The sequence below is a fragment of the Camarhynchus parvulus genome, chromosome 9 (genome assembly GCF_901933205.1).
Source record: "Camarhynchus parvulus chromosome 9, STF_HiC, whole genome shotgun sequence".
NCBI lineage: Eukaryota > Metazoa > Chordata > Aves > Passeriformes > Thraupidae > Camarhynchus > Camarhynchus parvulus.
Genome location: NC_044579.1, coordinates 8,792,716 through 8,820,548, shown reverse-complemented (window position 1 = coordinate 8,820,548; position 27,833 = coordinate 8,792,716). Strand labels below are relative to the sequence as shown.

Sequence of the window (27,833 nt, the reverse complement as noted above, 5' to 3'; positions counted from 1 at the left end):
CCCACTTCACGGAGCTCATTTTGCCCCTTGCTTCCCAACCTCTCCGGCACAAAATGCCAGAGGAGCTTCCCAGCTTCTGGCATGGCCGCACCAGCGGGGGCAGTGGGTGGTCACCCGTCCCTCCCGGGGCCCCGTGGCTGTTGGGAACAGCTGACGGTGGCAGGGGACAGCTGTCCTGTCCCAGCGGGCGCCAGCACAGCGGGGCCAGAGCGCGTCGGCGCAGGCGGCCGAGCGGAGCCGCAGCCCCCGCGCCCACGGCACCGCCATGCGTGGCCACGGCCTCCTGCTCGTCCTCTGCACCCTGGCAGGTAAGAGCTGCCCGGCCAGGGAGAGGCCTGGAGGGCACCTGACCACCCCCCACCTTTGCACCTGGGGTTTGTCACCCCTGGGAGTCCAGCGCCAGGCTGGCACCGGGCTGTCCCTGTGCTGGCAGCCCACTGCCCCCGTGTCCTGGCCAGGAGAGGCGCCCAGGTGAGCTGGGTGAGGGCGGGCCGGGCACACAGCCCCTGCCTGGGCACCGGCGGCACTGCCGGGATCGCGGAGCAGAGCGCACACAGCCGCAGCAGCACACGCCCGGGCATCCCTCTCCCGTGCACCCATCCACCCCTGTGCCTCCCCCCTCGACACGTCAGGTCTGGGGGCCATCAGTGACCCCACTGCTTTCCCCCGGGGTGTCACATGGCGTGTGCCCTCCCAGGTGTGAGCTGCAGGAACCAGGAGGAAAAGCTGTTCCAGGACCTCATGTCCAACTACAATCCACAACTGCGCCCGGCCCGGGGGGATGAGATCATCGATGTCTCCCTCAAGCTCACCCTCACCAACCTCATCTCCCTGGTGAGAGACCCCCCCGAGGGGGGGAATTTGCCCCCACTTGTGGGGCAGAAGGCAGGGCACTAAAGCCATCTCCCTCATTCCTTCCCTATCAGAATGAACGGGAGGAGACCCTCACCACCAATGTCTGGATCGAGATGGTGAGACCCCTCTCCTCTAGGCAGGATCATGTCCAGCAATGTTTGCATGTCAGGGTGGCACCCCATGAGGGGCTGGCACTGGAACCTGAACCTTGTTTTGTGGGCACCCCCAAATGAGCCACTTTTGTGGGCAGCATAGCACAGGCAGCTCACAATCTCTTTCATCTTGGGGGGCTGCATGACCCCTCCTCCTCATCTCTCCTTCTCCCAGCAATGGTCGGACTATCGCCTGAGCTGGGACCCTGAGAAATACGACAACATCCAGCTGCTGCGGGTGCCCTCCACCATGGTCTGGCTGCCAGACATCGTCCTGGAGAACAAGTAGGTGACAGGGCAATGGGGACATGCCCCACATAGGGCTGGCAGCTTCCCCCCAGGCATAGTTTGGGGCTGAGCCCATCTTTTTTCCCCCAGCATCGATGGGACATTTGAAATCACCCTCTACACCAACGTGCTGGTGTCCCCTGATGGCAGCATCTACTGGCTGCCCCCAGCCATCTACCGCAGCGTCTGTGTCATCCACGTCACCTACTTCCCCTTCGACTGGCAGAACTGCACCATGGTCTTCCAGTGAGCGTGGGCACCATGGCAGCTCCTCCTGGGACACAGGGATTAGCGTGGGATGTACTTTGCCCCTGGGGAGATAAGTGCCTCCTGTCTATCCCTTGCCACTTAGCAGGAGGCACCAGGGATAAGCCAAGCGCCACAAGGAAGAGCTGGAGGTGCCACACCGGCACCCCTTGCCCATCCAGTTTGCTGCATGCCAGCCTGTGCCACCACCTTGTCTCTCCCCAGGTCCCAGACGTACAGTGCCAATGAAATCAACCTGCTGCTGACAGTGGAGGATGGCCAGACTGTGGAGTGGATCTTTATTGACCCTGAGGCTTTCACAGGTAAGACTGCAGCCACTGCACAAGAGTGTCCCACCACAGGGGACATACAGCAGGTCTGCTGCTACACTGCTGGTTGCCAAAAGCAGGGCTTCAGGGACTATTAGCAGCTCCCACCATTACACGGGCACTTAAGTTATTAGTGGAAGCGGGAGTGTGGGAGAGATTTGTTTTTCTAACCCCCCCAGCTTGGGGCTCTTGCAGCCTGGCAGCTGCTGCCGGAGAGCACCGCTCCTGCAAGCTTGATTGATGCTGGGAACGTAGCTGTCATGGCCAAACAATGACGTTTTCCATCACATTTTAATTGCATATTGAAGGAACAAAATGCTTTTCGGGCAGCGAGATTTATTTTTTCATTACCGGCCTGAGTTGCGATCTTGACTGGGAAAAAATCTATCGCTCCTGCGGAGAGCAGAGCGAGCAGTGTGCTGTCACCCATGTCATGCTTGGCTTCCCTCTGTGGCACTGTGAAAATGGGGAGATGGGGGACACCCCAGCCCCACAGCTGTAGCTTGGGAGCCCCCAAGGGGTTAAAGGCCCATATATGTGCCCAGCTGCCCCATCCAACTGCTTTTTGGGGTATTTTGCCCAGGCACCCTGGCACATTCCACAGTGCTCATGTCCCTCACAAGTGGCTCTAGCACTGTGCACAGCCTGGGTGCCCTGTGGGGCCCATGCCAATCTCCAGTCCTCCCTTTCCTCCCTGGACTGGGGGCTGGAGGCCCAGCACCCTGTAGGGACAGTGGGACTCACCTGGCACCATCACGATGCAGAGAACGGCGAATGGGCCATCAAGCACCGCCCCGCTCGGAAGATCATCAACTCGGAGCACTTCACCCCAGATGACATCCAGTACCAGCAGGTCATCTTCTACCTCATCATCCAGCGCAAGCCACTCTTCTACATCATCAACATCATCGTGCCCTGTGTCCTCATCTCTGCCATGGGTGTGCTTGTCTACTTCCTGCCTGCCAAAGGTACAGTGGGACCATGCCCACTGCGGGCAGGGGGATGTGCGAGGGGACAGCAACACTCCAGGAAGGACTCCTCATCCCGTCTGTGCTTGGGGACTATCAGTTTCATCTCTCACCCACTCCTGTAGTATTTGGATTGGGAGGAGTGTGTAAATTTCTAGGTATCCCATAGTTAATGCCTCAAGGCAGGACTTGTCTAATTCAGCATTTGGGTGGGGGTTTTTGCCTTAGGAGGGCAATGCCCACAGCACTACCCTGTGCCAAGCTCTGCCTTTCCCCCTCTTGGCAGCGGGTGGGCAGAAATGCACCGTCTCCATCAATGTTCTCCTGGCCCAGACTGTCTTCCTCTTCCTCATTGCCCAGAAGGTGCCTGAGACCTCCCAGGCTGTGCCTCTCATCGGGAAGTAAGTGATACATTGGGATAGGGGTGCCAGTCCTCTTGTCACACTGTGCCATCAGGGTCTCAGGTGCTGTGGAGCAGACAGTGCCCAGGGACAGGACCTTGGTACAGAAATAACCCCCAGCCCAGATGAGGCTGACACAGGGCTACCACTTGCCCATGTTTCACTGCCTGTCACCAGTTTCCACCAGCAGGAGGGCACAGAGAACGATCTTGTGCGACCATAGCTTGTGACCCAGCATCCCTACTGAGGCTCTGTGCCCCCTCCCCAGATACCTGACCTTCCTCATGGTGGTGACAGTGGTGATTGTGGTGAATGCTGTCATTGTCCTCAACATCTCCCTGAGAACGCCCAACACTCACTCCATGTCCCAGAGAGTGCGCCAGGTACCTGCCATCATCCTCCTACCCTTTATACAGGGGGGATGGGATGGGTATTTGGGGATCAAGGCTGTGTCCCTTGCAGAGTAAGGTGGCAGGCATGCCTTCCTCTGAGTGCCAGTCCTGGCACAAAGAGAAGGCCCCAGATGTCCCCAGTGGACCAGACTGTACCACCAAGCCACTCCCAACACTGGGGAGCAGCAGGTGCCAATAGCCCAGTAGCACCATGCTCCAAACAATGCCAGGGAAACCAGACACACCCATTGGGTGCTCTGGGCGGTGTGAGGGGGACAGATCCCCACAGGTGACACTGTGCCCAGGTGTTCCTGCACCTCCTGCCCCGCTACCTGGGCATGGCTGTGCCAGAGGAGACTCCGGGGCCTCCACAAGCCATCCGCAGACGCAGCTCCCTGGGGCTCATGGTGAAGGCTGATGAGTACATGCTCTGGAAAGCCAGGACCGAGCTGCTCTTTGAGAAGCAGAAGGAAAGAGATGGGCTGATGAAAACCGTGCTGGAGAAGATTGGTGAGTGACCCCGGGGGGTTGGCACCTCCCTGTGAGGTTGGGCTGTGCCAGGTGGCTGAGCGCTTGCTGGTGCCTGCTGTGCTGGCTCTGCTACTCACAGGACGTGGTCTGGAGAGTGGCAGCACCCAGGACTTCTGCCAGAGCCTGGAGGAGGCAGGTCCTGAGATCCGCGCCTGCGTGGATGCCTGCAACTACATCGCCAATGCCACACGGGAGCAGAACGACTTCAGCGGCGTGAGTCAGGGCTGGGGGAGAGGGATCTGCATGGGGGGCAGTGGGCACAGCCCTCACCCTTCTTGTGCCTCTGGCAGGAGAGTGAAGAGTGGATGATGGTGGGACAGGTGATCGACCGTGTCTGCTTCTTCATCATGGCCTCTCTCTTTGTGTGTGGCACTGTTGGAATCTTCCTCGTGGCTCACTTCAACCAGGCACCTGCCCTGCCCTTCCCTGGGGACCCCAAGCAGTACCTGCCACAGTGATGCTCACAGGTGCCCACCAGCCAAGTGGTGGAGATGGGGGAAGGAGGAACATGGCATGCTTGTGCTGTGCTGAATGTGGAAATAAAAGCCCCAAGTCTTGCAAGTCTCCATGGCATCTCTGCTCCATGCCCACCCACCTCAGAGGCTGGATGTGCACCCTGTGCAGGCTGGCCACACACCTCTAAGGCTGCACAGTCCTGTGAGATGAGCATGGGGAGACTGGAGCAGAGTCAGACATCTAATGGGCCAAGCAGCAGTGCTGGCAGCCAGAGCCACAACACCCCACTGCAAATTTACAAATTCCAGCCCAGGACAAATGGAATACTGTCATCCCTCTCATGGCAGGGGGGCAGGAATCACAGCTACAGCTGCCCATTCTAGGGCAACAATGGAGCTATGGATGGGATTGGTGGCAGCTAATTCTTCCCTCAATTTATGCCCTGACTGTGGGTCTTGGGGACAGCTGAAGTGCTGTCCCTTGATCCCTAGCAAGGAGCTTGAGGTGGAAAGACTGGGCCACCAGGCCCCCAAACACCCTTAGGGATGCGTGCCCCGTGGCATCCATCCTGCTGGGAGCATCAGCACATCTCCCTCCCCCACCAGCCTTCCTTGCCCTATGGGATCATCTCTGTCAAGCACAGCCCCTTCCCCCATCCTAGCAATGCTGCATCCCCCTGTGCCCCTCAGTGACCTCTGGGGCCCCCTGGCTTTGTCCCTGCTGGCAGGGGAGATGAGAGGGGTCAGCTTGGGAATGGTGGCAAGCAGCATCTGCTCCTCTGTGTTCCAGCTCATGTCACCTGCGCCTGGCTCCAGGACGTGCATCAGCCTCACAGTCCCAGCACCGGCTGCCTCTGCTGCTGCTGGGAGAAAACCAGTCGGTGACTGCCCACAACTGCCCCTGGTACTGCCTGACAGGGGTGAGGGCACTGTGGGCACAGATGGAGGAGGGAGGAAAACACACAGCAGTGAGACATCACTTCTTGGGTGTCTGCAGCCTGGTCATGGCCAGAACCCCTTGGGGCTGTGCCAGCCAGCCGCTGCTTTCTGCAAGGCGGCTTTTCCTGCCCTATCCCGACAAGATGTGTGCTGCCCACAGCACCAACACCAGGTGAATATGGAGCTCCCAGCTGGCACCTTGAAGGAGGTGGGGATGGTGCTCACCCCTGTCAGGCAGGGGTGCTCAGAGGAGCTTAGCTGGGTCCTGCCCCCTGCCTGGCTCACCTCCCATGGCCATGACCCACGTGAGGTGACCAGGTCCTGGGGCAGTCTTGCTGGTGATGGTACTGCGCAGTACTCCTGTCCTGCCACAGCCATGTCCTCTCAGTGGCTGAAGGGACAGACCCTCCTGGCCCAGTGTCCCCAGCCCTGTGAGGGCTAGGAGCTGCCAAAAGCTGTCCAAACCAGAGCATGAGGCACGTCTGCAGCCCCCAGGCTCTCTCTATCTTCTGTCCCCAAGAAGATGCATAATTAATGCACTCTGGCTGTCTTTGCCTGGCCATTTCCCATTGATTACTGGGTCCCTATTGCCCTGCTGCCAGTCTCCAGGGCCAGGTACTGTCACCTACTTCTTACCACTCTAGGGATGCTGCTTCTTCCAGTGAGCTCAGGCTCCAGCATGTCCATACAGCACAAGTGGAAATGGATGAGCTCTTCCAGCCTGCTAGGAGCACATAACTGAGATCACACTCTCCACCATCTCCAAGCAGTGGTTTTATGAGCTCTCAGGAGATTTCTGTGGTATATCATTCCAGAGACAAGAACAAAAGCAAGAGCTGTATGTGACAGATCTTGGGCACCAGATGTGCCTTGCAGGATCTGGCAGGGGAATACCTGTAGGTCCCTCTGAGCTTATGGGGTGAGTGCAGTGAGAGGAAAGCCCAGTATCAGCCTCCTGTGTCCACACCCCATCAAGAAGCACTAAGCCAAGGCAACATCTCCCCTCTACAGAGAGAACTCCTTTCTCTCTGTGGGCTGGGAAGAGCCATCAGCCCCCATCAGACCAGCTGTAGCCAAAGTCAGCCAGGGCTCATGAGCCCACCACAGTTCAGCCTCCCCTTAGGAAAGAAGAACTCAAGGGAATGCTCTCTTTTGAGCCCCAGGGCTCAAAGATCTTCCAGTTTTCCCAAAGGCTACTTCGCAGGGATTTAAAGTTGAAGGGTGTTCAAAGCCTTTGGGATAACAAAAACAGGAAAGGTCTTGACTCACTGCAGATTTGGTGCTCCCATGGCTAGAGGCTTCCTTCCCGAATGAAGAGGATCTGAAACCTTTTTCTAGAGCTCAACAGAAGCTCCTTCCCTTCCCAAACAACCTCATATCAGTGTTTTCACCATTCTCATTAGCAGGACGCAGCAGACCACAAACCAAAAGTCCAGCTCAAAAACCAGTCTGGCTCCGTCCCCCTCCAGGCTACAGAAGGCCCCTGGCTTGGCACTGATCAACCACTGCTTTTTTCCTGACCTCAGGAAAAGTAGGAGGACAAACTCCACACCTGGCCAGCTCACTCTCTTCAAGGCTAAGCAAGAGGAACCTCTGCTGAGTTCCTCTAAATCTCAACCATGGGGGCAGTGGGAGGACAGGAACAGCCTCCCTGCAAAGGGCTCTTCCACAGCTCACTCACAAAGCGCATTTGAGGGCGAGCACAGCAGGACCACAGCATTTTCAGATCTAACAGCAAGCCTGCACTCATCAGCACCAGCTTAGACAAGGGGCATCAGAGGCGAGAAGTGGGCGAGAACATGAAATAACAGAGGTGGACATGACACACAGCTGGGCACAACAACAGGATAAAGCCTTAAGTGATGTCATCTGCAAAAAGCTAAATGTGCTGAGAATAAAAGGAACCTGCAGCTAATATTTCAGCCCTGCCTTGTAAGGCTATTTTTGCTTAGACTGCCAAAATGCAATTACAACTAAATCCCCCCTAACAAATACTGGAGAGCAGCAGGGGAGAGTTGTATTAAAAAGGAATCTTAAGTAGCAGCCATAGTAGTACCTGCCTGCAGCAGGGAAAACAAACTGTGTCTGGAAAAGAGCATTTGGTTGAGAGCTAGTGACAAGTGCCAAAAGCAGGAACAGGACCGTGGGTCTCAAGAAACACAGAGAGGGATGCCACTAGAGCTTGGGGAACAGCCCTGCTCCCTGCCCAGCCAGGTGCTAACTGCCTGACTATGGGGAGCACTTAGTCATTGCTGTCAGTGCAAGGAATGTCCCTAGAGACAGCCTAGAACTGACACTCTCAACACAGAAAACAAACCCTTCAGAAGACTGAATATTTTAAACTTTTCTCTGCCAGTCTTGGCTGCTTTCAATCTAGGCTTCAACAGTAAGACAAGGAATTTGCAATTGGAGTCATGAGGCTGAATGTCTCCCAGGCCCCAAGGCTGGTAATTGTCCCAGCCACGGGCTGCTGGTTCTGCAGTCACGAGCAGATTGGCCCAAGCAGCCCCTTCTCCTGGGGGACTGCACAGAGCACATGGGGCAGGAGATGTGCCCCATCACTGGCCACAGTCTCCCCTCCTGGGCCCAAGGCAAAGGCTCCATTAAAAATGAAAGGCAATTGTGCGATTCCCCAAGGAAAAAGAGAAAAGGCTGGAGCTGTTAATGAGTACAATTAGTGTTGTAGTCAAGCAGAATCAGAGGAAATAATTAGCTCCTATTGTTTCCGTGGCATCCAAATTGCAGCCATGCTGGCTTTCCAGGCAGCAGCCCATCATTTGAGGCTCACCCTGGAGGACAGGGGGTCACTCCCAGCCCCTCTTCTGGTCACAGCTGTCACGCAGCTCTGAGCAGCAGGCTGGGCCATCGCCCTCTTCTGCTAAACTCACTGGGGGCCCAGTTTCCCAGGTGGCCAGGGACTTATAAACCCCAGTGCACACCAGAAGTAGGCTTGGCCCTGAGTTCAGCCAGTGCTGCTGGCTCTCCATCGAGACAGACAGAATGAAGGCAACTAACACCAAACAAGTCTTTGTCCTAATTTAAGGGAAGCTCAAATCCCTCTCCACAACAAAAAAGGGTGGGTACAAGGCACTGCTAACCTGGGAGTATAAAGAAGAGGAAAAGATAAAGCAAGCAGCCTAGAGAAATACCACCACACTGAATTTCAGACACAGCCAAAAAATGAGACTGAAAGAAACAAAGAGACCCAATAATTTATTGGCAGAACTGAAAAGGGGCATTTGAAAACCACAGGGCTGACTCTCAACTGGGATGCTCCTCCCAGCTGCAGAGAGATTTATAATACTGGTATCCCTCAGCAAAAGGCTCTGATGTTGGGGCAGAATCCCAGAGATCCTGCGTGCCATGTAGAGAAAGACAGGAAAGTGCTGCAAGATGCGGCCCCGAGGGCCCGCTGCTAATTGAAAGGCTGCCTCCCGCCCCGCTGCTAAAAAAAAGTTTGTGTAAGACAAAACCGGCCTCTATTGTCACCGCTGCTGGAGGGCTTCAGGTGGATCCTTCCCCCAGGGAGGAGTGCGAGAGTGGCCCATGAGTCCCTTCAGAGGTCGGAGGCCACTCTCAGTGCTTTCAACACGGAGAGAGGAGCTTAGTGCCAACTCTTGTTCTCACAATGTGATTTTTGTGTTTCGAAAGCTTGAATTATCCCTGGAAAACAGAGGGAAGGAAAAAAGTGGTTAAAGATGTGCATTCCTTCAATCACAGCACCTCCTCATTCTCCCCACTACAGCCACCAGTGTTGCCATCCCAGTACATCACTCAAAATCAACACTTGCTAAATCTCCCATGCAGATCTTCCTAACTACAGACTTCTCACACAAGTCAGCTGTCACTCCAGAACCCTTGGAACAGAGGGAGATCTTGGTTCATCCCCATTCAATGACAAGAAAAAATTGTCATGTCCTGTGAGAAAAGCACATGATAGAATGTGGAAACCTCCCTGATGGATTCTGCTGTTTAAACAACTTGCAAGGTCTCTTCCTTAGCAAACATTTTATCTCGGGGATTCTGACTGGAACACAAATATACTATCAGACCAACCTCCCCTTGCCTCTGTCCCTCCTATTTAGTCATACTGTCAACAAGTTTAGCTCTCTGATCTCTCCTACCTTAAAAGTATCTAATCTGAAAAGGGTGTTTTCCTCAAGTTTAAATAGACAAGTTTCTTCAGCAGCTTCTACTCACTCAGAGTACAGCCATGGGGGCTATTGACCAAGGAAGGAGTGCTGGTCTACAAGCTCCCTCAGTACAGTCTCATGGCACTGCAGCAATTGAAGATGGGGCAGGTTACAGCAATCTGTTATTGCTTACTGCCAGCCTGTGAGCAGCAGCAACAGGCAAAGCATACTCCCACATTAATAGGTAGTGTGTTGAAAAAAAGGAGATTACAATTACTTTGAGAGGATATGTTTGGCAGCTCTTCCCATAAACAAGGACAGGGCTGAAAGTTGCCCAAGCCAAAACATTTAGGGATGCCCCAGGACATACCACACCAAACAGCTGAAGAGCAAAGGCAGCAACTTCAGCAGCAAGGTGCTGTGCAGGACTGTGAAATTCCACTCAAACCCGTGAGCTATCATTGTGTGCTGCCAGCAGCTGCATGGCAGCAGTACCAGCACAGGCTGGAACACGTCCAGGAGGTGGGATGGAGAACTGGAAGAACAGAAGGAAGTAAAAACCACTTTTCAGAGTTTAAAAAGCTACTCTGCTATGACCTGACAGCAAAAACCATGCTGCAGAAAACTGGGGTTCACCTTTGCACTTGCTAGAAGAGCAGGCTAGGCTGCCATTTGGGAATGTGATTCAGGATTCATTAACTGGATTCTGGTTAATTTGCAACAATGGTTTGGCTTTCTATCCCATACTGGACTTTCACCTCTACCATCTACCTCAGGAGGACAGCACACTTTAGTGCTCTTTAGTGGACAGATTTTTCCCTATATTTTCCCTCCTTCTGCCTTTATTGGGGTGCCCCAGGCCCTCTGCTCATCCGTGCTCAGCACAGGCCACCCAATACAGTTGAGAGCTAAATGAACTCTGCCTCTGTCTTCCTGTACCCTTCAAAGCCTGGTATATCATTAAGTGAGCTGGTTTCCTCTTCCAGAAGGACACGTGAATGTCATCTAACAATAACAACACTACCAAGTGCCTGCGTAGTATTTTGTAAACACTGATCCTCACAAAAAAACAAACCTGTGAGGAGAGAGAGGTTATTATTTTCACCCATGACTTCAGAGGAAAGTATGATAACACTGCTTGCCCAATGCTGTTGAGGGAGGTTTTAGGATCCCCAGCAGCTCCTCAGAGCTCAGCTGTGTTGGAGCAGCTACATTCCACTGCCCAGTATGGGAACTGGGCAATGTAAATGCTTCCTTCCAGCAGATTCCTCTGCTCTGGCACTCAGCAATCCAGTGATCCCACTTGGCTACAATCAACCCAACTCTCACAGCCAGGCCTCTTGCTGGCCTTTCTTAAGGGCCTGCTGTCAGAGAATTGGGCACTGCAGGGAAAAACAATCTGAGCTGTGAGGCTCCCAGCAGCCCTGGGCTCACCTTGGCTATCTTCTCTGCACATCTTGGCTGACTACCAGCAGTAGAGAGTGGTTGTCTCATTAGTCACAACATTATTATTTCTACCTACAGTAGCTACTGGGTGTCCTTCCTGAACAAGCTTTTATTGACCAATTAATTTATTCTGTTCCAGCCCACAGTTAAAGAGCTGTGTGTCAGGCCCCAGGTGCCTCTCTCAGTGTCCACCCTCTGGATGTGCTTAGGATTCATTTACCACTCCATACCTGCTTACAGTCAACCCTAGGCAACACACCCAAGCTGAAGACATACCTCTCAGCCTCCTGGGACCAGGTCTGGGATACAAGTGCCTCACACACAGGAAGGACACATTAGCATAATAGCACACAGCACTTCAACAGAAAATGCTGGTGTCTGGTCAAAAAAAAAAATTAAAAGTAATTTTGACCTTTAGAAAAGAACAAATAGCAGAATGGGCCCACCATCAGGCCCATAAGACAAGAGAACATGCCAGCCCATGGGAAGAAGGCTGGAAGCTGAGAGGTATGCCATGGAGTCACATAGGAAAAAAGATGAGGCCCTACCCTGGGTGTGACAGAGGGAGGGGGAGCGTTCGATCAGCGGCCACTGCTGTTCACCAGGCCATGAAACTCCTCCCAGGCCCTGGCAAGCCAGAGGGAAAAAAAAATGAAATAAAACCAAAAAATAGCACTTCAGATCAAAGGCTTCTTAACTTTTAACGAGAGCAGAAACATTCAATAACATTTAAAAGGCACTTGTCTTCAGAGAGCAAGGCAATATTCTCTCATAGCCCTAGTGGATAGAAGCATCCTTAAAATCCAGCCAAACATCTGACAGCACAAGGCAGCTTTAGCGTTCTGCATAGACATGAAGCGTTCCCACTGGCTGCTGGTGATAAAGCCACATTAATACCCAGAGACAGGTATGACCTTCCTAGTCACAAATGGAATATCCATTTCCTATTGCTCATAAAACAGCCCATGTTACGTCTTTCTGGAGGATTATCACATTCCTTGGCTGGTTAAACTCAGCCAGTTACTGGCCTCATGCTTTGCCACATACTGCATACGCAGGTAATCCCCCCAAAAGGGGCTTCGTTCAATGCTACACAGCTTAGTTCTTACAAAATTCTTTAATAAGGCAGCAGAATCCAATTGTTATTAGGAAGTCTCATTTCCCATTGTAAACCTGCATTGTTAATGACGACCCAGTAAAAACATCACAACTATTTGAAATGAAAATGTTTTTAGATAAGTTAGAGGGACAGGTCCAACACTGCATTCCCTGGTGGAGAACGTTCCTGACGTATGAAGGCAGCAGACTGAAAAATTGCTGTCGGTTTTATGAAGGCAGCATACTGAAAACCCTTTCAGGGAAAACATGCTGAGGTTAATGTGAGCATGGTTATTATCTTCTAGGATCAGAGACATCAAAGAACCTCACAGTTTCTCCGTGCCCAGCAAAACAGCACGGGTGCCTACAGCACATGCCAAGCCATTTTCTGAAGCCACAGAGTCCCATGGAACTGGAGGGACCTTAAAGAGAACCCAGGTCAATCATAAACTCAGACCACCCTCTAGATTTTTTTGCTGGTACTTCTCAGCTACTTCACATTTTGCTTTGTGCATTGCCTCATCAGGCCACTGCAACACAATAGGAGAGTCCAGGAGTGGAAACCCTGTATTAGTCAGCATCTGTGCCACAACTGCACCACCAACCTGGCTCTTATCTGAGCCTCAGAGTCAAGCTCCCAAATGGAATTTCCAAAAGCAGCCCAGGTGTCACATGCTCTTTCCTAGCAAGCCATAGCCCAAATAAACACAAAGTCCTTGTGGTTCAACAGCCTCACTCCAGAAGAAAGTTAGAAACTCTGAATCTGAAGCCTTCTTAGTTGCTGGTAATCTTTGCACATTTCCAGACTTGTCAAAGAGTCTCCACCTTCATGTCTTCCCTCCAACCTCCCTTGTATCTCTACCACATTCCCATCACCCTCAATCACATCTCTCTTTCCTCTCCCATGGTTCTCCCAAACTTGCAACTTCTCAGCAGAAGAAACACAAGGACAGATTACTTGTCAACATGATCAATAATTTATTACCCCTTTCACACTAAGGAGTTCCTTGTTCCAACATCCCAATAACATCATGCACAGTCCTTCATCTCTGTCCTCACAGACAGAGAGAAAAAGCTCTTCCAGCCAAGAATTTTTAATTCAAGACCCTCATATGTATTATAGTACTAATGACTCCAACTATCTGCTGACTCGACTGAAAAAATCCACCAGGATGTGTCTGCCCTAATGTACCTAAACTACACTAGGAGAGCAAACTGCTCTCATTCCATACTGAACAAGGCTGCCAGTAATTTCATCTGGCAGAATCTTTATGACCTGTGACATGCCAAAGGCATAGTGCCAGAGAGTCTAAGAGGTTATTTTTATGTATAGACATTTTTAGTACCTTATTGCCATACTGTCTGCACAGCGATCAGACACTCAGTGAATTGATCCCCAACACTTAGATTATTCCCATTGAACAGATGGGAAATGGAAACGTTGGCAGGCTAAACAAAGCCAGCCAGAGCTGTTCTTCCACACTTATTCCTGACCCACAACTGTTGAAACTTCCCACCTTCTTCCCCACTGCCCAAGGTCAGGACAGAGCTCCCTCAGCCCCAGCAAGTAAATTGGAAGAAAAAAAATTAGAAAAGAGGCCACTATCTCCCCAAAAAGAAAAAAAAAAAAAGAGGAAGACTCCATTAAAAAGAGGAAGGGCAGTCTTAGTTGCTTCAAGGGGCTTTCCAAATCACTATTGTGCAAGCAGCATTAGCTGTTTTCTGCAAATATCCTCAGCTAAGTCCCAGTAGTTTGCCTCCAGTATTTCTCTGTGCAACCCTGCTCCTTACCTTCTCCTTCCCCAGCTAAAAAGGATCCAAAGAGCTCAGAGTGCACTTAGGGTACCTTACAAAGGGCACCAAGGTCTGTCTCTTTCGCAGGCCAGCCCAGCGGAACCTCGCAGCACACTGACCACTCACTACACTCTGCAGGTGTCCAGAGCAGCATAGCCTCTTTCTGAGTGATTCCCCTGGGATTTGTTCACAGCCAGACAAGAACTTTGTGACTAACAGCTTGAAAAAAACATCTAGGGTAGTCTTCTAGCCTGAAATAATTCTTTCACCTGTCTGACAGTACCTGGAGCAAATGCAATATAACACAATTAAATAAACACAACTGAACTGACCTCCTTGAAAAAAAATCACCATGAAATAAGTAGGTTATAGGCACTTTTTGGTAAGAGACAGGCCACCAAGATAAGGAAGCCTTTCACAAAGTCATGGACACTTCTGAGTAAAGCATATTATGTTGATGGAGAATGAACCACTGAATCCATCAATTCAAAGACCAGGTCTATGCAAGTGCTCTTAGACTTTCAGCACCTGGAAACATTACTGGAACTGGAGAATGGAGTGCTCAATGAATGAAGCCAGTATTGCAGAGACTCAGGAGAAGAGGACAGCTATCAGATCTGGAACCTCATTGCTCTCCTCTAGATTTTATTCCTGCTCTCAGACTTGAATGGATGAGGGTGAAACAATGCAGCTCTAGAGCTGGCAAGACCCAAAGCACTCTGCCTTCCCCTGACAGGCATCAGACAATGTGTGAGGGTCCTCTTTGCACACCATTTCTCTTTAGGCAAGGCTAACCCTGCCCAGTCCATTTAGGACACAGTCAAAGACACAGGTGACACAAGCAGAACAGCAGCACTGAGGAGTTCTCCTAAGGTTTTGGAAATTAGCAAGCAAAGGGAAACCAGTGCTTTAAAACCACAACATTTACAGGATTAGCTGAACTCTGCTGTGACAAGGGAGACCTCACAAGCACCCTACCAGCAGCTTACTTGTCTCGTAAACACTGATCTTCTTGTGCAACACCTGCCACTTCCACAGTGATTTCTTTTTTTAATTCCTCACTTTTTTTGCCATTCCTCTCTTCTTGTCCTGAGAACCTCACCCCTACAGTCTTCTTATAGTGCATTATTCCCTCCATAGGATATCCTCTTGTTTCCTACCTACAGTATAGTCTGAGGCCATTTCCTCCAGCTGCCTGCAGTGAAAGGAACCCGGTGCCAGCTCTATTAAGATCAACTATTCTTCTCATTTACTCGAGCCATCCCATTAGTTATCACTGGTGACTTTGAAAGGAAAGGATAGTTTTATACCCTGCTCAGCTCTCACTGCAGCAGGCACTTAGGAATAGGCAAAGCTTTGTTTCCAGAAAAAGCAGCCTGGCTTTAGAGCTGACAGGACAATCCATAATGTCACACAGCAACCAAAACACTTCCACCCCAGCCTGCTCAGTGGTGACCTGCTGATGGTCACTGCTCTGGCCTCTCCTGGCACTGGAAGCAGTGTTGCTGAATTTGCCTGGGATTCCTGAACAGTGTTGTGGGTGAGAGCTCTCATGAAAGGAGATGGTCACTGACCACACAGTTATCAGTGCAGAAAAGAAAGGCTGATAAGCCCAGACAGGGCAAGGCAGCCACGAACTTCATGTTGCAATGCTCAAAGTCACATGTGAAAGTGATCACTTCCCCTCCACCCCCCTCCCAACTGCAGATACCTGAATATTTTCAGTGGCTTCACTGAGACATAGCCAGGCTGTGGTTGGCAACCACATTCTGCTTTCAAAAAAAGTGCACCTGCTACAGCAGCAAAAGAGGTTGGGTATCTTGCCCTTAATTCCAAGCCTCAGGAAGTACCACTGTCCATAAGTCACTGTCTCTTCTGGACCTTGTCACCTCCAAGGTTAACAACACTGATGAACTGAACCTATTAAGTGGTTCACTGCATCTGAGTGCTCCTCTCTCGGGGCACCTCTGAGGGAACAAAGAGAAGCAATTTCTCTCCAGCTACTGAAACAAGGTAGCCCACAAAATGTCACATATGTTCTCTTCAGGTGCTCAGCACTGTAACGCCTAAGGTACTATAAATCCCCTGGAATTTAGCAGAGTCTAAGAGATTGTTCTAGCTTTCCTAGCAAGATTGGAAATTCATACAGACTAGGCTGACCCTTCTACTTGCTGGGATTTAGGCAGCTCGTTAATATCACGAGCAAGAGAAAGGACAAACACAGGAAAATTGCAATGAAAGATCTGCTTATCTAGCTAAATGCACAAGCCCCACCACTGAGAGCAGGAAGGACAGCATGCAGAAGAGCTCCCTGGAATAGCTGTGACGCAACAGGTACTTTTCAGATGCAGCTTGGCAGCACCAACACTTTCTGAAACAAAGGCGGCTGCAGCCTCGCTGACAACTCATGAAAAATGGTGTCTACAAATGATTTAATATGAAATGCATCATCAAAAAAGGAATATACAAAACCTGAAACACAGGGCTCAGGTTCCACAGTGAGAGGCATGCTAGCAATTTCTACAGAAGCATTCATTTACAGTGTGTCAAAAGCTAATCCAGGTCAATTCACTACCTAAAAGTCAAGGTTTTGAGAAATGCCTGTTCTTTTCTTGCTAAGCATGCTCCCTTCCCTGAAGCACAATCAATGCCAATCAAACCCTGCACACGAGCAGAGCTCTAGTGGAGAGATGCAGCCCATACAAATGAAAAATGCCACGAGCCCCCCTCAAAAGGCAGCCCTGACAAAGCCTAGAGCACAGCTCTTCCATTAGAGCTTTTCATGAAACACAGCCAGAGTGTGAATCTAGAGTGCTGGCTAGAAAGCCCTCCCCAGTCATAAATCACATGGTACATGTGCAGCATAAGTGGAGTTTATTCATGACGGACAGTATTTCAACAGGACTTGATAGACGGGTGAGGAAAAGGAGCCAGACTTCATGGAGGATAGAACTAGTTACACAAGAGATTCCTTATTAGTGAGAGAACCTTAATGATATGAAGCTTATCCAAGCAGAGTCAGACTGAAAGCTGGGGCTGTCCTGCTCTTCTCTGTCACAAAGCAGTCACCATCACCACTCTGCAGCTGCCGCCCTTGCTGCCTGCTGGTACCAGGCAAGAGACGCACAAGAAGTTGGTCTGTGCATCACTACACAGAAACTCCACTGACAGCACTTCTGCTCTGAATTTACACCAGTGCCTTTGGAAGGAGATGCTGGAGAGCATTGCAATCAGACTGCTGCAGCTTAAGCTAGGCAATGGGAAAAAGGGGGCTTTCATGATGCCCTACATGGCAGAAGGTTAATTGCTTAGACCTACCTGACTGGGACATCATCAAAGCAATTCCTACTAACCCTCCTACCCACAGAAGAATGAGTGGGAGACAAGCCAGTTGGCCTCTACTTAAGAATTGCTCCCAGCTGTAATCTGAGCTACTAAACTCGATACCTCCAACACCTGTTATTCTCAGACAAGCTCATTTTGCACCACACGTCAGCGGCACAAAATGAAACTCGGATGCTATGCAGGAAGAGAGGGCAGGAAGCACAGCATGTTACATTGGTGTAGGGAAATGAGGCCACACTACTGGCTGCACCATCACTCAAGGCCTTACACTACCAGAGCAAAAACAAACACTGCTATAGCAGCATTCTCTGTGCTAGGAAGTGTTGGTGGTGATAGCTCACGAGGGAAAGACCACATCACTCCCATTCTACACTTGCTACATGAACCATCACCACAGCTTAGGACTGCTGGCTCCACACACAGCTTTTACTACAGAGACTGAGAAAAGTCAAACGCCTCCCTGCTCTCACCACAAAGCCGCATCACCACAGCCTGCAGTCTGCTGCTGCTGCTGAACAGGAGTAAAATACTCTGCTGTGTGTCCACATGAGCACGTTGCTATTTCCCTGCATGGACAGAGTCCATAGTGCCCTCTCCTGGCAAAAAGCGCACGAGAAACGTTAGTGGCAGAATCACAGAAGAAATCATCTTTTTCCCTTCTCTTTCCCAAGCACACAGGAGGGAAGGCCACATGGAACACTAAATGCTTACAGGCAGTTTCAGTGAGATTTCTGTATAATTACTAGTGCCCCACACTCAAAATTGGAAGCCAGCTGTCTGCTAGAACCAGGATGGATCCCATCAAACTGTCTGACAGCAGACTGATGACAGCATAATTATGTGGAACAAGCCAGCATGATGAAAGAAAGTCATGAAAGATACTTGCACCTTCATTACAAGCAAGATTAGAAAGCTGTCTGCCCACCAGTGTCGTACTCATTTCACTTATTTTTCTGTGTGCACCTTTTCAAGTATTAATTTAACCAATATGACCTAATCAGTTTATAGTTTAATCAGTTATGACCTATTAGTTTACAATACACTTAAGAAAAAAAGAAAAACAACATATTACTCACCTCTAACTAATACCTATATTTGCAATTTTTCGTCACTTTGTGGGAAATAAAAGTCACCCTGAATGGCCTGATATGGTAAGCTATAATACATTTATTTAAAAATACAGCTGTGCTCTCTGTGTACCATGATCTTCTAGTCTTGTTAAAGAGCCTCTGTCACCAGGGCCTGGAAGACTTAATATATGACGTTTATTATGATTAGAAATCATTTGTACAGCACTGTAAATTCACACAGCACTTTCCCAAGACCATTTATAAGTCTAATGGCACTATAAATCCCTGTTAGCTTCCGCACTTTATTCCCCAGAATCTCTCTTTATTCAAATTATTTGACTGCCCCCACTGCAATCTTGTCTTTGAATACATCGAGCCACAGTCCCACCCTGGGCCGCCCATCACCCAAGTGACAGGCTGGGTGGATTGTTAAAACAACCCTGGATCACACATTTAAAAAAGAAAAAGGTTTTGCTCATAGAACCAAACACCCACGACAACAACACAGGAATTTGGCTTTCAAAGTGCGCTGGCAACAAACGCTGCTGTTTGCACTCCAGTTTGCAGGAGCAGCCCTAACGCACACGAGCATTTCTGCCAAGGCCCGTGCAGTGCCCCGAGCTGTTCGAGCACACATGCACCCTGCAGCACCCCCCGGGCCAGCACACGTACGTTACTTGATGCTGTCAGTGTGGGTTTTGTATTCCATGATGGTGTTGGGAGGTAGGTTGAGCACTCTTCGTAATGTGTCGCGTATCCGGGCTGTCGTGGCCTGGTCGCTGGCTGTCTTGTTCCATATGGAGATGATGTCCTCCTGAGGAACGGCAAGGGAGGGAGGGAGGGAGGGGTGAGCGTAGGGCACTTTCTGCAGCCTTGCCACATGGAAGCACAGTTCTCAAAAGCACTCACCTGGAATCGGACAGAGACAACGGCCCCACAGATTTCTTCCCCCACCATGAACTGCTCTCCCAACATGGCCAGAATAAGATTCTCCCAGCACCGCGATGCTAAGCCCTTCCGCAGACGGATAATCCATTTACCACCATTTTTGTTGGCATCATCCTAGGAGGAGGGGAAATAAATTGATTTGTTTTCTCCTAGCTATTTTTCTGCTACCCAAAAGACAGCAGAGCCACAAACAGGAGCAGATATTGATTAGGTGTGGCAAGGAAGGTGTTTTCAAGCAAAAGCATTTTATTTCACTTCTCCCCCATATAAGCAGAGACAGAGGAAAACCACTTACTTTGAATACTAAGTACTTGAAACAATGGTCCTCAGCCTTCCAGACCAAGTTCTATGCTCTGATGACTTGAGTTCTAGTGTTTTGATCCCACTAGCAAAGACTAAAACCAGCCTACCAATTTGCACAAACAGATCCAGAGGCAAGGACTTTAAAAGTACTCCTAAAATTGAGACAGAGTCACCATTTGTCTAATCCCCCGTCTATGTAGTTCTACTGTAAGACAAGATCCCTGTAAAACAGCAGAACCCCTCATCATAGAGCATGGAAGGCCAGTAAAGAGTTTGCAAAATGGTACTTTAAAAGCAAGCAAAAAATTGATAAACATTTTCCTTCCACATTTCCAGGAATGGGCTCACAAGTTGTGCTAACACAGAAAGGATCACCCTGTTCTCTGACATTATCACACATCATACAGCAGAAAGTTTGCTCCAGACTGTGGTGATCCAGGGAAACAACCAAAATGAGGGGAGAAAGTAAAAGAAAAATTTAATGCTAAGCACCCAGTCTGTCACCTCAATATTGTGATTCTGTATCTTGAAGCTGACAAAGAGCTGGAAACTGCTCCAGCCTCCCCTGCTTCCCAGAACGCACAGCTATGTCAAAGAGCAGCTCCTCCTCTGTGCAGAACACTGTGGCATTCTCTGGTACAACACTGTAGCTGGGAAATCTTACAAGGTGAGAGGGGAACAAATTCCATCCAAAGCTGAAGACAGAGAGGTAGGAACAAGTCAAAGAGGTGGCAGTTAGGAAGGGTAAGGGAAGACAGGTCTAGGACAGAAACAGAGAACAAAGAATGACTCAGAGGGGACTGCACAAAACAGGACATCCCTCTCCAAATCCCCAGCAATCCCCTCTGCCAAGCTGGGACACACCTTGAAGATGCCAGGCAAGGTAGCCCAACCCTTCTTAATGAAATAAAGTTAATTTCATTTTAGCCTTAAAGCTTCTCTAGGGCTCAGATAAAACTAAACATTTGTATGCTCTCTCAGAGACAGCAAGTGCTAACAAAGCAATCCTGAGGAAATGTGGAAGTGTCAGCATAACAGCAGCATTCACCTGACTCTTACTTTTCAGGTATGTGCTGGACTGAAAGGGCAAGGTGTCAGCTCCAGACAAACCTCAAAGCATGACAGGAGCCATCCAAATCAACATAAGTTCTATGAATATGGCAGAATCCTGTGAGAAGCAAACTGCTTTCTGTTAACTACCCTTGTTTTCCAAGTTGTGAACATCACAGCCTGGGAGCTGGGTTTAACTCTTCAAAGTTTTCACAATGACTAATGGGCATCAGAAGAGAGTGATATTGCTAAAAATATCTCAAAGGTGGCTTAAGCATGCTCAAAGCTAGAGAGAGAGCAGTGATTGGGAGGCAGATGCTGTATCATGTGCTTTATGATTGTTGTTAGTTTTCTTTCAGGTTAAACAAGCTTCGGTTCAGTCAAGCATTTGATTTTCCTTCACCAGAATAATAATGATCTGCAGCCCAGTAAATCACCAGGGATTATTATGCTTAGTGCTTCTGACTTTACCAGAAAAGGCACAGACGGATGCAGAAAAAGATCAGAGCTACACACAGTCACATATGTACCTATAAGAATGACAGTAACAAAGGATTGGTTTGGAAGAGAAAGAAGCATAAACAAAGCCCTACAAAGCATGCAGCAATGGAAGGCCAGAAGGGAGATCTCAGGTCCTCTTCTAGAAATATAAGAAGGAAGTAGGGCCAGAAGTAAAAATACCAAAGAATCTCTCCACCTCCATCTTAAAATGTCTACTGGGAAATGCTTTATAGAAATTCTGGTATCATTAACTTGGGGACTCTCTGGTCGACACATTGTCTGAGGAACTTGCTCACCAGAAGTGCAAAGAGGGTTAAACATTTTATATACATAGTATTTGCAGTAACTGGCTATAAAATACCTTGCTTAAAATAATTGCTAATGAGGGTCACATATAAATTTCTCAAGACCAAGCAGTATAATTAGGTACTTCAGAGAAACACATAAAATACTCATACTGTGAATGCTATTGGTCATTGCTGGAAGCAGGCCAGGAACTGGGAGAATGATTTGCTGGGCAAAGATTCTTTTAAAATTTCTTGTAACAGATTTGGACAGAAATAGAAGCAAACTAAAGTGCCCTGGAACAAAACCAAACCAAAGCAACAGAACCCAACCAAAACAAACAAAAAAGCTAATAGTAAATAAAAGGCAAAGTTGTTTCTCCAGCTCTGTGTGCAGGCTTTTAACCATACGCACCTCCCTGACTGAAAAAGGAGGGTTGGTTTTTATAAGCTTTGTTGGAGAGGTCCAGTCCTTCCAGAGGAAAGCCCTGCACTGCTGTCACTGGAGGCAGCTATGGGGTGCCCCCTCCATTGGCAATGGCAAGTCAGCAACCTTTGTGGGGGTGCAGCCAGCAACTTCCCCATCTTCCCTCTCTGGGAGCAGGACAGTCAGGTTACATGGACAGAGTTCTGAGGGCAAGCTTACAGGAAACCCAGACAAAAGGATTTCACCCAAGAAAATCTAATGGAGTGCCATTTAATGACAAGAGTCCCTATACTGTAGAAGGTTCCCTCCAAAATATTGTGGGAAAAATCAAGGTAGAAATGAGAGCTCCAACTCACCTCCCACATGGGTTTGATGCCCTCTTTGAAAAGATGGAAGTCACTGTGGCCTGTCAGGTCCCCAGGACGTACCATGTGACTGTAAAACCGCCAGAACTGTTCCACCTGCAACAACACCAACCACACAGTGAGGCTGCTCAAACTGGTCACAGTCAGGATTTCTATAGAAACAGGCTGCCATTTTTACACCAGTTCTCCCCTCTTCTGCTCTACTCCCTGTCACCAGGGTGTTGATTAGGCAACACAAAAGGCAAATGTAGTGTCAGAGCCTGGGTGCCTGTTTCTGACTGGCTCCATTACCAGGTGACCACCTGAAACATTCAATGGGTGCCTCTAAAGTCACTCAGTGTTTGTCTGAAGAAATCTGTGCTAACGTAACAGCTGCTCTGGAGAACAGTTCCAAACATATCTTTTAACTCCTACTGCCCAAACTTTCAATCACTGGCTATGTGTCAAAGGCATCAGTTACAGCCAAGCCTCTTTACTCTGCATAACCACTGCTCTCTGTGACCATGGAAACTGCAGAAGCCTTCAAATAAGACTGGTTTTTAAAAATTTAATTTTACGGTATGCAGATTTTAAGACAAAATATACGTTCTGGTGCTAGTTTAAGATCAGAAGGCACTATTCAGAGTTTGTATTTAAATACCTCTTACTTCCTTTTACAGTCTGCCATGGTACACTTGGACCACTTCACTTCAACCAGTTCCATCCTGGCACCCCTGTGTCTGCTTGAGACAATCTGACTGTAAGGCAAGGGATTTATTTTTTATAGTTCTTAAAAGTATTATATTTATCTTTTGAGAATCTCTGGGTAAGAAAGGATTTGAGAGAGGATGGATCTTTAAAACGAAACAAGGCAGTGGAAGTGGAATTTCCATATTTTAAGAAGACTCTACTCAGTAAGACAATAGCTATTAAGCAGACCAGCAGTGCAGCTGGAGGGGGCAGACATCACCCCAAGCACCTTACCAGAGACCTTAATGACTTGGTCAGCACTTGGAATTCCACTCCAATCTGTGACCTCTGCCATCCAAGCTGGAACTTGCTTTTATAGCCAATAAAATTATGAACCAAGACTGAGGAGGGGTCAGAAGCAATCTATTTTTATCAGTCATGTCCAAACATCCGTGGGGAAATCACACTCCCATAGTGGAGGAACGTGCCCTCTAGTGGTTCACATTTCACAGCTTTTAGAGCTTTCCACTGAAAAGCCAGGAATAAATCTGAACACAGACTCAGCTAGACAATTCTTTCTGAAGTTTGCTCTTCCATCTCCTTAAATAGAATTTGGTCCCAAACACATTATCAAATATGCTGGCCAGTCTCTCTCCATCCTAACAGAACTGTAGCCAACCATGGCAACAAATTCTCTGTAGCAAAGAGCAGGCAACAGAATACTCAACAAGATGTTCTTCCTCTAAGGAGCTAAAAATCAATGCTAAATCTACACTGATTTATCAGACTGAAAAGTTATTGCCAGAACATCAAGTGGCAGCCACATTTTTCATCCCCTGACCTGAAAGTACTTGTTCACAGAGGCTAATAGGAGCAGTAACTACCCACAGCAACAGGCTCTTCTTCCCACCCTTATCCCGTGTGGATACAGTAACACAACCCAGCTCTCAGACAGGCATATTTTTATGCAGCCTCCAGAAGGAATAAAGGGCTGCTTTTATAAATCATCATATTACAGAGTATATGTACTGGTGGGCAAAATTAACATTTATAAGAGACCCTGAAAAAACTGGGCAAACACCAGACTTAGAAGAAAAAGGAAGAAAACAGCCAACAGACTTCCTGGCCTCTAGAACAAGTAATGGGGACTCATTCTGCTTACATATCTTGGGCTCTTGAGGGCAGGTTTACTCTGCCAGCACCATGCAAAAACCCAACACAGCCTGTGCAGGGCATGCTCAAGTTTATTCCAGGAACAAGCAACCACAGAGTGGGAGGAGAAAGGAAGAGCAATTTGCCTTCCAATGAACTTGACTGCAACATCAAACTGCACCTTGTCTATCACTTAGAGACAGACAACAGGCCACCAGCTGTTGGCAAATGCAGCATGCTAGATGCTTATTCCAAACACAGTCTTTGTGCTGGGAATGTGGGTGGAGAGAAGTGTGTGAGGGACAACACAGAAATGGAACAGAAAAGCTGTTCCTTTCTTCTCTTGCTCCAGCCATAAATTAACTACATGGCTGCTCTTTTTTTTTTTTTTTTTCTATTATCATACCAACTAGTACCATGCACATAGGTCTAGCACAGGCTAGAGGAAAAGTGCTAAAGACACATCTCCAGCTGAAATTCAAGAGCTCATTTGCCTTGGCAAATCACTCACTGCCACCAGGACAGAGTCAGCACACAGGGAGCAGGCCAGGAGGAGCAGGCTGTGTGAGTGACAGCGTTAGTGTTCAGGAGCACATAATCACAGAATGATTATTTGCAGGTGTTTTTATTGAAGAGCTCTGGGTGTCAGGGGTACACAGACCCAAATCTGACCCCAAAATAGTTTCGAGCTGAACACGTTTTATATTCTATCATTATACAACTTACATATTAATTATTAAACATTGTTCTATTGTATACATTGATTCCATCTGACTACACAGGTGCACTTTCATATGATGTAGCAAACACAAGGCCTAACATTTCCCAGGGCCTACTAAGCCTAACTTTCTTTCTAGCTCCCCGAATTTTCCCTGATTTTAGAGTGTTTTTCTCGCAGCAGGGGACAGCAGGGTACTCACGGAGGCGAAGGTGCCGATCTGTTTGATGTTCTGCTCGTAGCTCTGGGAGCTGGTGGGCCGCCCGGGCGTGCGCCGCGAGTACCAGAAGGTGTAATTGTACTGCAAGGGGTGCTCGGCTGGCCCCGGCACCACAGCCTGCAAACACAAAGCCTTGGTTACCCCAGCATGCTCTTCTAAAGAGGGCAGTGGGCAAAATTGCATTTACAGCACAGAAAAGCAACCATTCAAGCCATCGTGACTGAATTCTTTTTAGTCCTGTGCCTGTCTCAAAGGGGAAAAAAAAGACAAACTAAAAGGGAAATGTGAGACCTTTAACTTTTTCAAATTAAGGGAAAAAATAAAAAGTCACTTTCCTCCTCTGGGAAGGATAACCCCACTTAAAATGAATCATGATTCAAATGCAATTAAAACTCTTTGGTGACACCAACTGCCTTAAGCAACCAACACCCCAGTGCTCTGGGAAGATTAATCTAAGAACTTGTTATGTCAGCTTTGGCAGAGCCCATCACCAGCAATGGGCAGTGATCACTTTGCAATTTCCAAAACACTGATTTCTGATTAAAAATACTCCTAATGAGCACAAAAGAGGCTAATGACAGCTCATTAACCAGCAGTCAAAATTTACAGAGAAAACCCCAATCAAAGCCCTTATCTTGTACTATTTGATATTGTTACAGGAGTTATCAGGGCTTAAATCTCTACTTTCCTCTTGACTATGGCAAGTTTACAAGGGTTGCATTACTACAGACAGAGCAAAGGAGGCATCCTAAACAAGGATTGTTTCCTAAACAAGATGAAAAAAAAAACCAAACCAGGGGAGATATTTGCCTTATGCCTTCTTCACCAGGCTGCACTACACACAGGAACACATCTTATTTCAACAGTGTCACAAACACTGCCTGCCAAACCACCTTCAAGCCACTACTGTCCCGTCAGACAGGAGTCCTTTCCCCCTGCCCTCTTCCAAATTTGTTTTTGGATTAAAATAAAGCTTTATTTCTCATTTCCATTTCAAAGCCTGGCAGGGCACCAGCTATGTTAGTGAAGGGAGCATTCACCCCTCAGATGAGAGACCTCCAAAAGTGCCATCAAATTACTGAAATCAAACATAGTCCCTGTGTCTTCACTGCAGCAGTAACAATGCACTGAGACCACAGCCCTCCAAGACATATTTTCCTTATCCCTAAACTGAGGATTGACTCCCAGCATTGCCACACCATGCCCTGGCAGAGGAGTGAGATGCCAGCACCATACCTTCCTCTTGGTAGTACTCTGTGGTTTCTCACGATCATTCTTTTCCTTCTCACTGTCTTTCTGTGTGTTATTTTCCTCATTCTGGTCATGGTCTCCACTATCATCATCTTTCAATCTGGTAAAGAAAAATAACAAAGAGAGCCATCACACAGTTGAGAAGGTTCATACCAAGCCCAGGAAGTTCTCTGCTCCAAAGCTCCTCCATGGTACAAGGGCCACCACAGTTTGGACATCTACACTTGACAACCCACAGAGTGAAAACTACTTCTGCTTTCATGCCCATCACAAGCACCTTGGGAAAGCACTTTTAAGCCAAGTGAACAACGAAACAGCTTTTTGGAACAAACTCAAGTAGTTTGTGCTGGATACTGACCTGCCACAGGAAACCCCAGTTACTTGTCAGGGTTCCCTGCTACTCCGGGGGCCCACATGAAGACCTGCCACCGCACCTCTGCTGACTCTTGCCCACCCCGCTCCCCACGCCCCCCAGCCTTGCAGAGGCAGCGCCTGGGGCGAGCAGACACCGCGCCAGCAGCCAGCACCCCACAGGTCTCTCCGTCCTCCCCATTCCCTGCCAAGGGCCGGAAAAGGCGAGAGACAAGCGTGGCTACGAGGCGGCCCGCGACTGCCCGGTGCGGGCCTGCCACCGGCCCACCGCCCACACCTCTCGGTGCCGCGTCCCCTCGGGGCCGGGCCGGGCCCCGGCGGCAGGGACGGGGCTGTGCGTAGCCCGTGACTCATCGCGTCTCGCCCGCCCGGCGCCGGGGCAGCGGCGGGAGGCGCCGGCGGGGCTCGGGGCCGTGCAGGCCCCGCAGCGGGGGCCGGCCGGGGGGCTCGGGGGTGACACTCACGCGTCGAATTTGTTGTTCATCGTCGCTCGCTGCCGCCGCCACCCCCGTTCGCCTCAGCGACTTCCGCCCTGCTGAGTCCGCCCGCGAAACTCTTCCGCCGCTTCCGGCGGCTCCGCCATACCCTCCCGAGTTTCCCCCCGGAGCCCTAACAGCGCGCACGGCGGGCGGGGAAGGGAACGCCCTGCCGGGAGCGCCCTCAGGGTAGCGCCGCCATCTTGGGCGTGGCGTGGTTGGTGTCGGGAGCGAGCCCGAGAGTTACAAATTATTCACATAATTAATTTTGCTCTCGTAAATAGAGTTTGAGAACTCAGTTACTCTTCAAAGGATTTTCCCACCTTGCTTCCGGTGGCGACAGGGAACCCCAGCTCGACGCCCTCGCCATCGCTCTTTTCTTCATGTACAGTAAATGGGAAAAATGTCCCAGTAAAGAGCCTGCAAGCTCCTGAAGTGATAATGGACACTTCATAGAGGATAAGGGCATAGCCCCTCCTTCAGCATCTCCTTGCACTTCATGAATCTGTTCCCACATTACTCCATGAGCACAGAGTCTATTCACATTACTTTGCAAATCTCTGACCAGTAATTTCTGCTATCTGGCAGAGTTAGTAAATAGAGTTCTGAGTGCCGTAGTTTCTGTTTCTCTGTCAATTTGTGATGTGGAAAGAGT

The 27,833-nt window shown here is 49.2% G+C and overlaps 2 protein-coding genes across 3 annotated transcripts; one reads left to right on the top strand and one right to left on the bottom strand.

The window, feature by feature from the left end:
- The first annotated feature begins 53 nt into the window (after positions 1-53).
- Positions 54-4,706, top strand: CHRNG (cholinergic receptor nicotinic gamma subunit). The gene is given in 15 exon segments (XM_030954482.1): positions 54-72; positions 75-115; positions 117-200; positions 203-308; positions 698-834; positions 927-971; positions 1,183-1,292; positions 1,386-1,541; positions 1,767-1,864; positions 2,635-2,838; positions 3,125-3,239; positions 3,508-3,622; positions 3,937-4,141; positions 4,242-4,375; positions 4,453-4,706. Coding segments are annotated over 15 exon segments (1,737 nt in total). The 3' UTR covers positions 4,621-4,706.
- Positions 4,707-8,747: 4,041 nt separating this feature from the next.
- EIF4E2 (eukaryotic translation initiation factor 4E family member 2) lies at positions 8,748-27,250 on the bottom strand. Of its 2 annotated transcripts, XM_030954694.1 has the most exons (8): positions 27,167-27,250; positions 26,316-26,430; positions 25,062-25,196; positions 22,312-22,416; positions 19,352-19,504; positions 19,120-19,256; positions 11,684-11,762; positions 8,749-9,219 (listed from the first exon to the last, which is right to left on the bottom strand). In XM_030954694.1, the coding sequence occupies exons 1-7, from the start codon at positions 27,184-27,186 to the stop codon at positions 11,717-11,719; spliced, it is 711 nt and encodes a 236-aa protein (XP_030810554.1). In that variant the 5' UTR covers positions 27,187-27,250; the 3' UTR covers positions 8,749-9,219; positions 11,684-11,716. The 2 variants fall into 2 exon arrangements, with proteins under 2 accessions (XP_030810555.1, XP_030810554.1); XM_030954695.1 differs by lacking the exon at positions 11,684-11,762 and having other exon boundaries at positions 8,748-9,219.
- Positions 27,251-27,833: the final 583 nt, after the last annotated feature.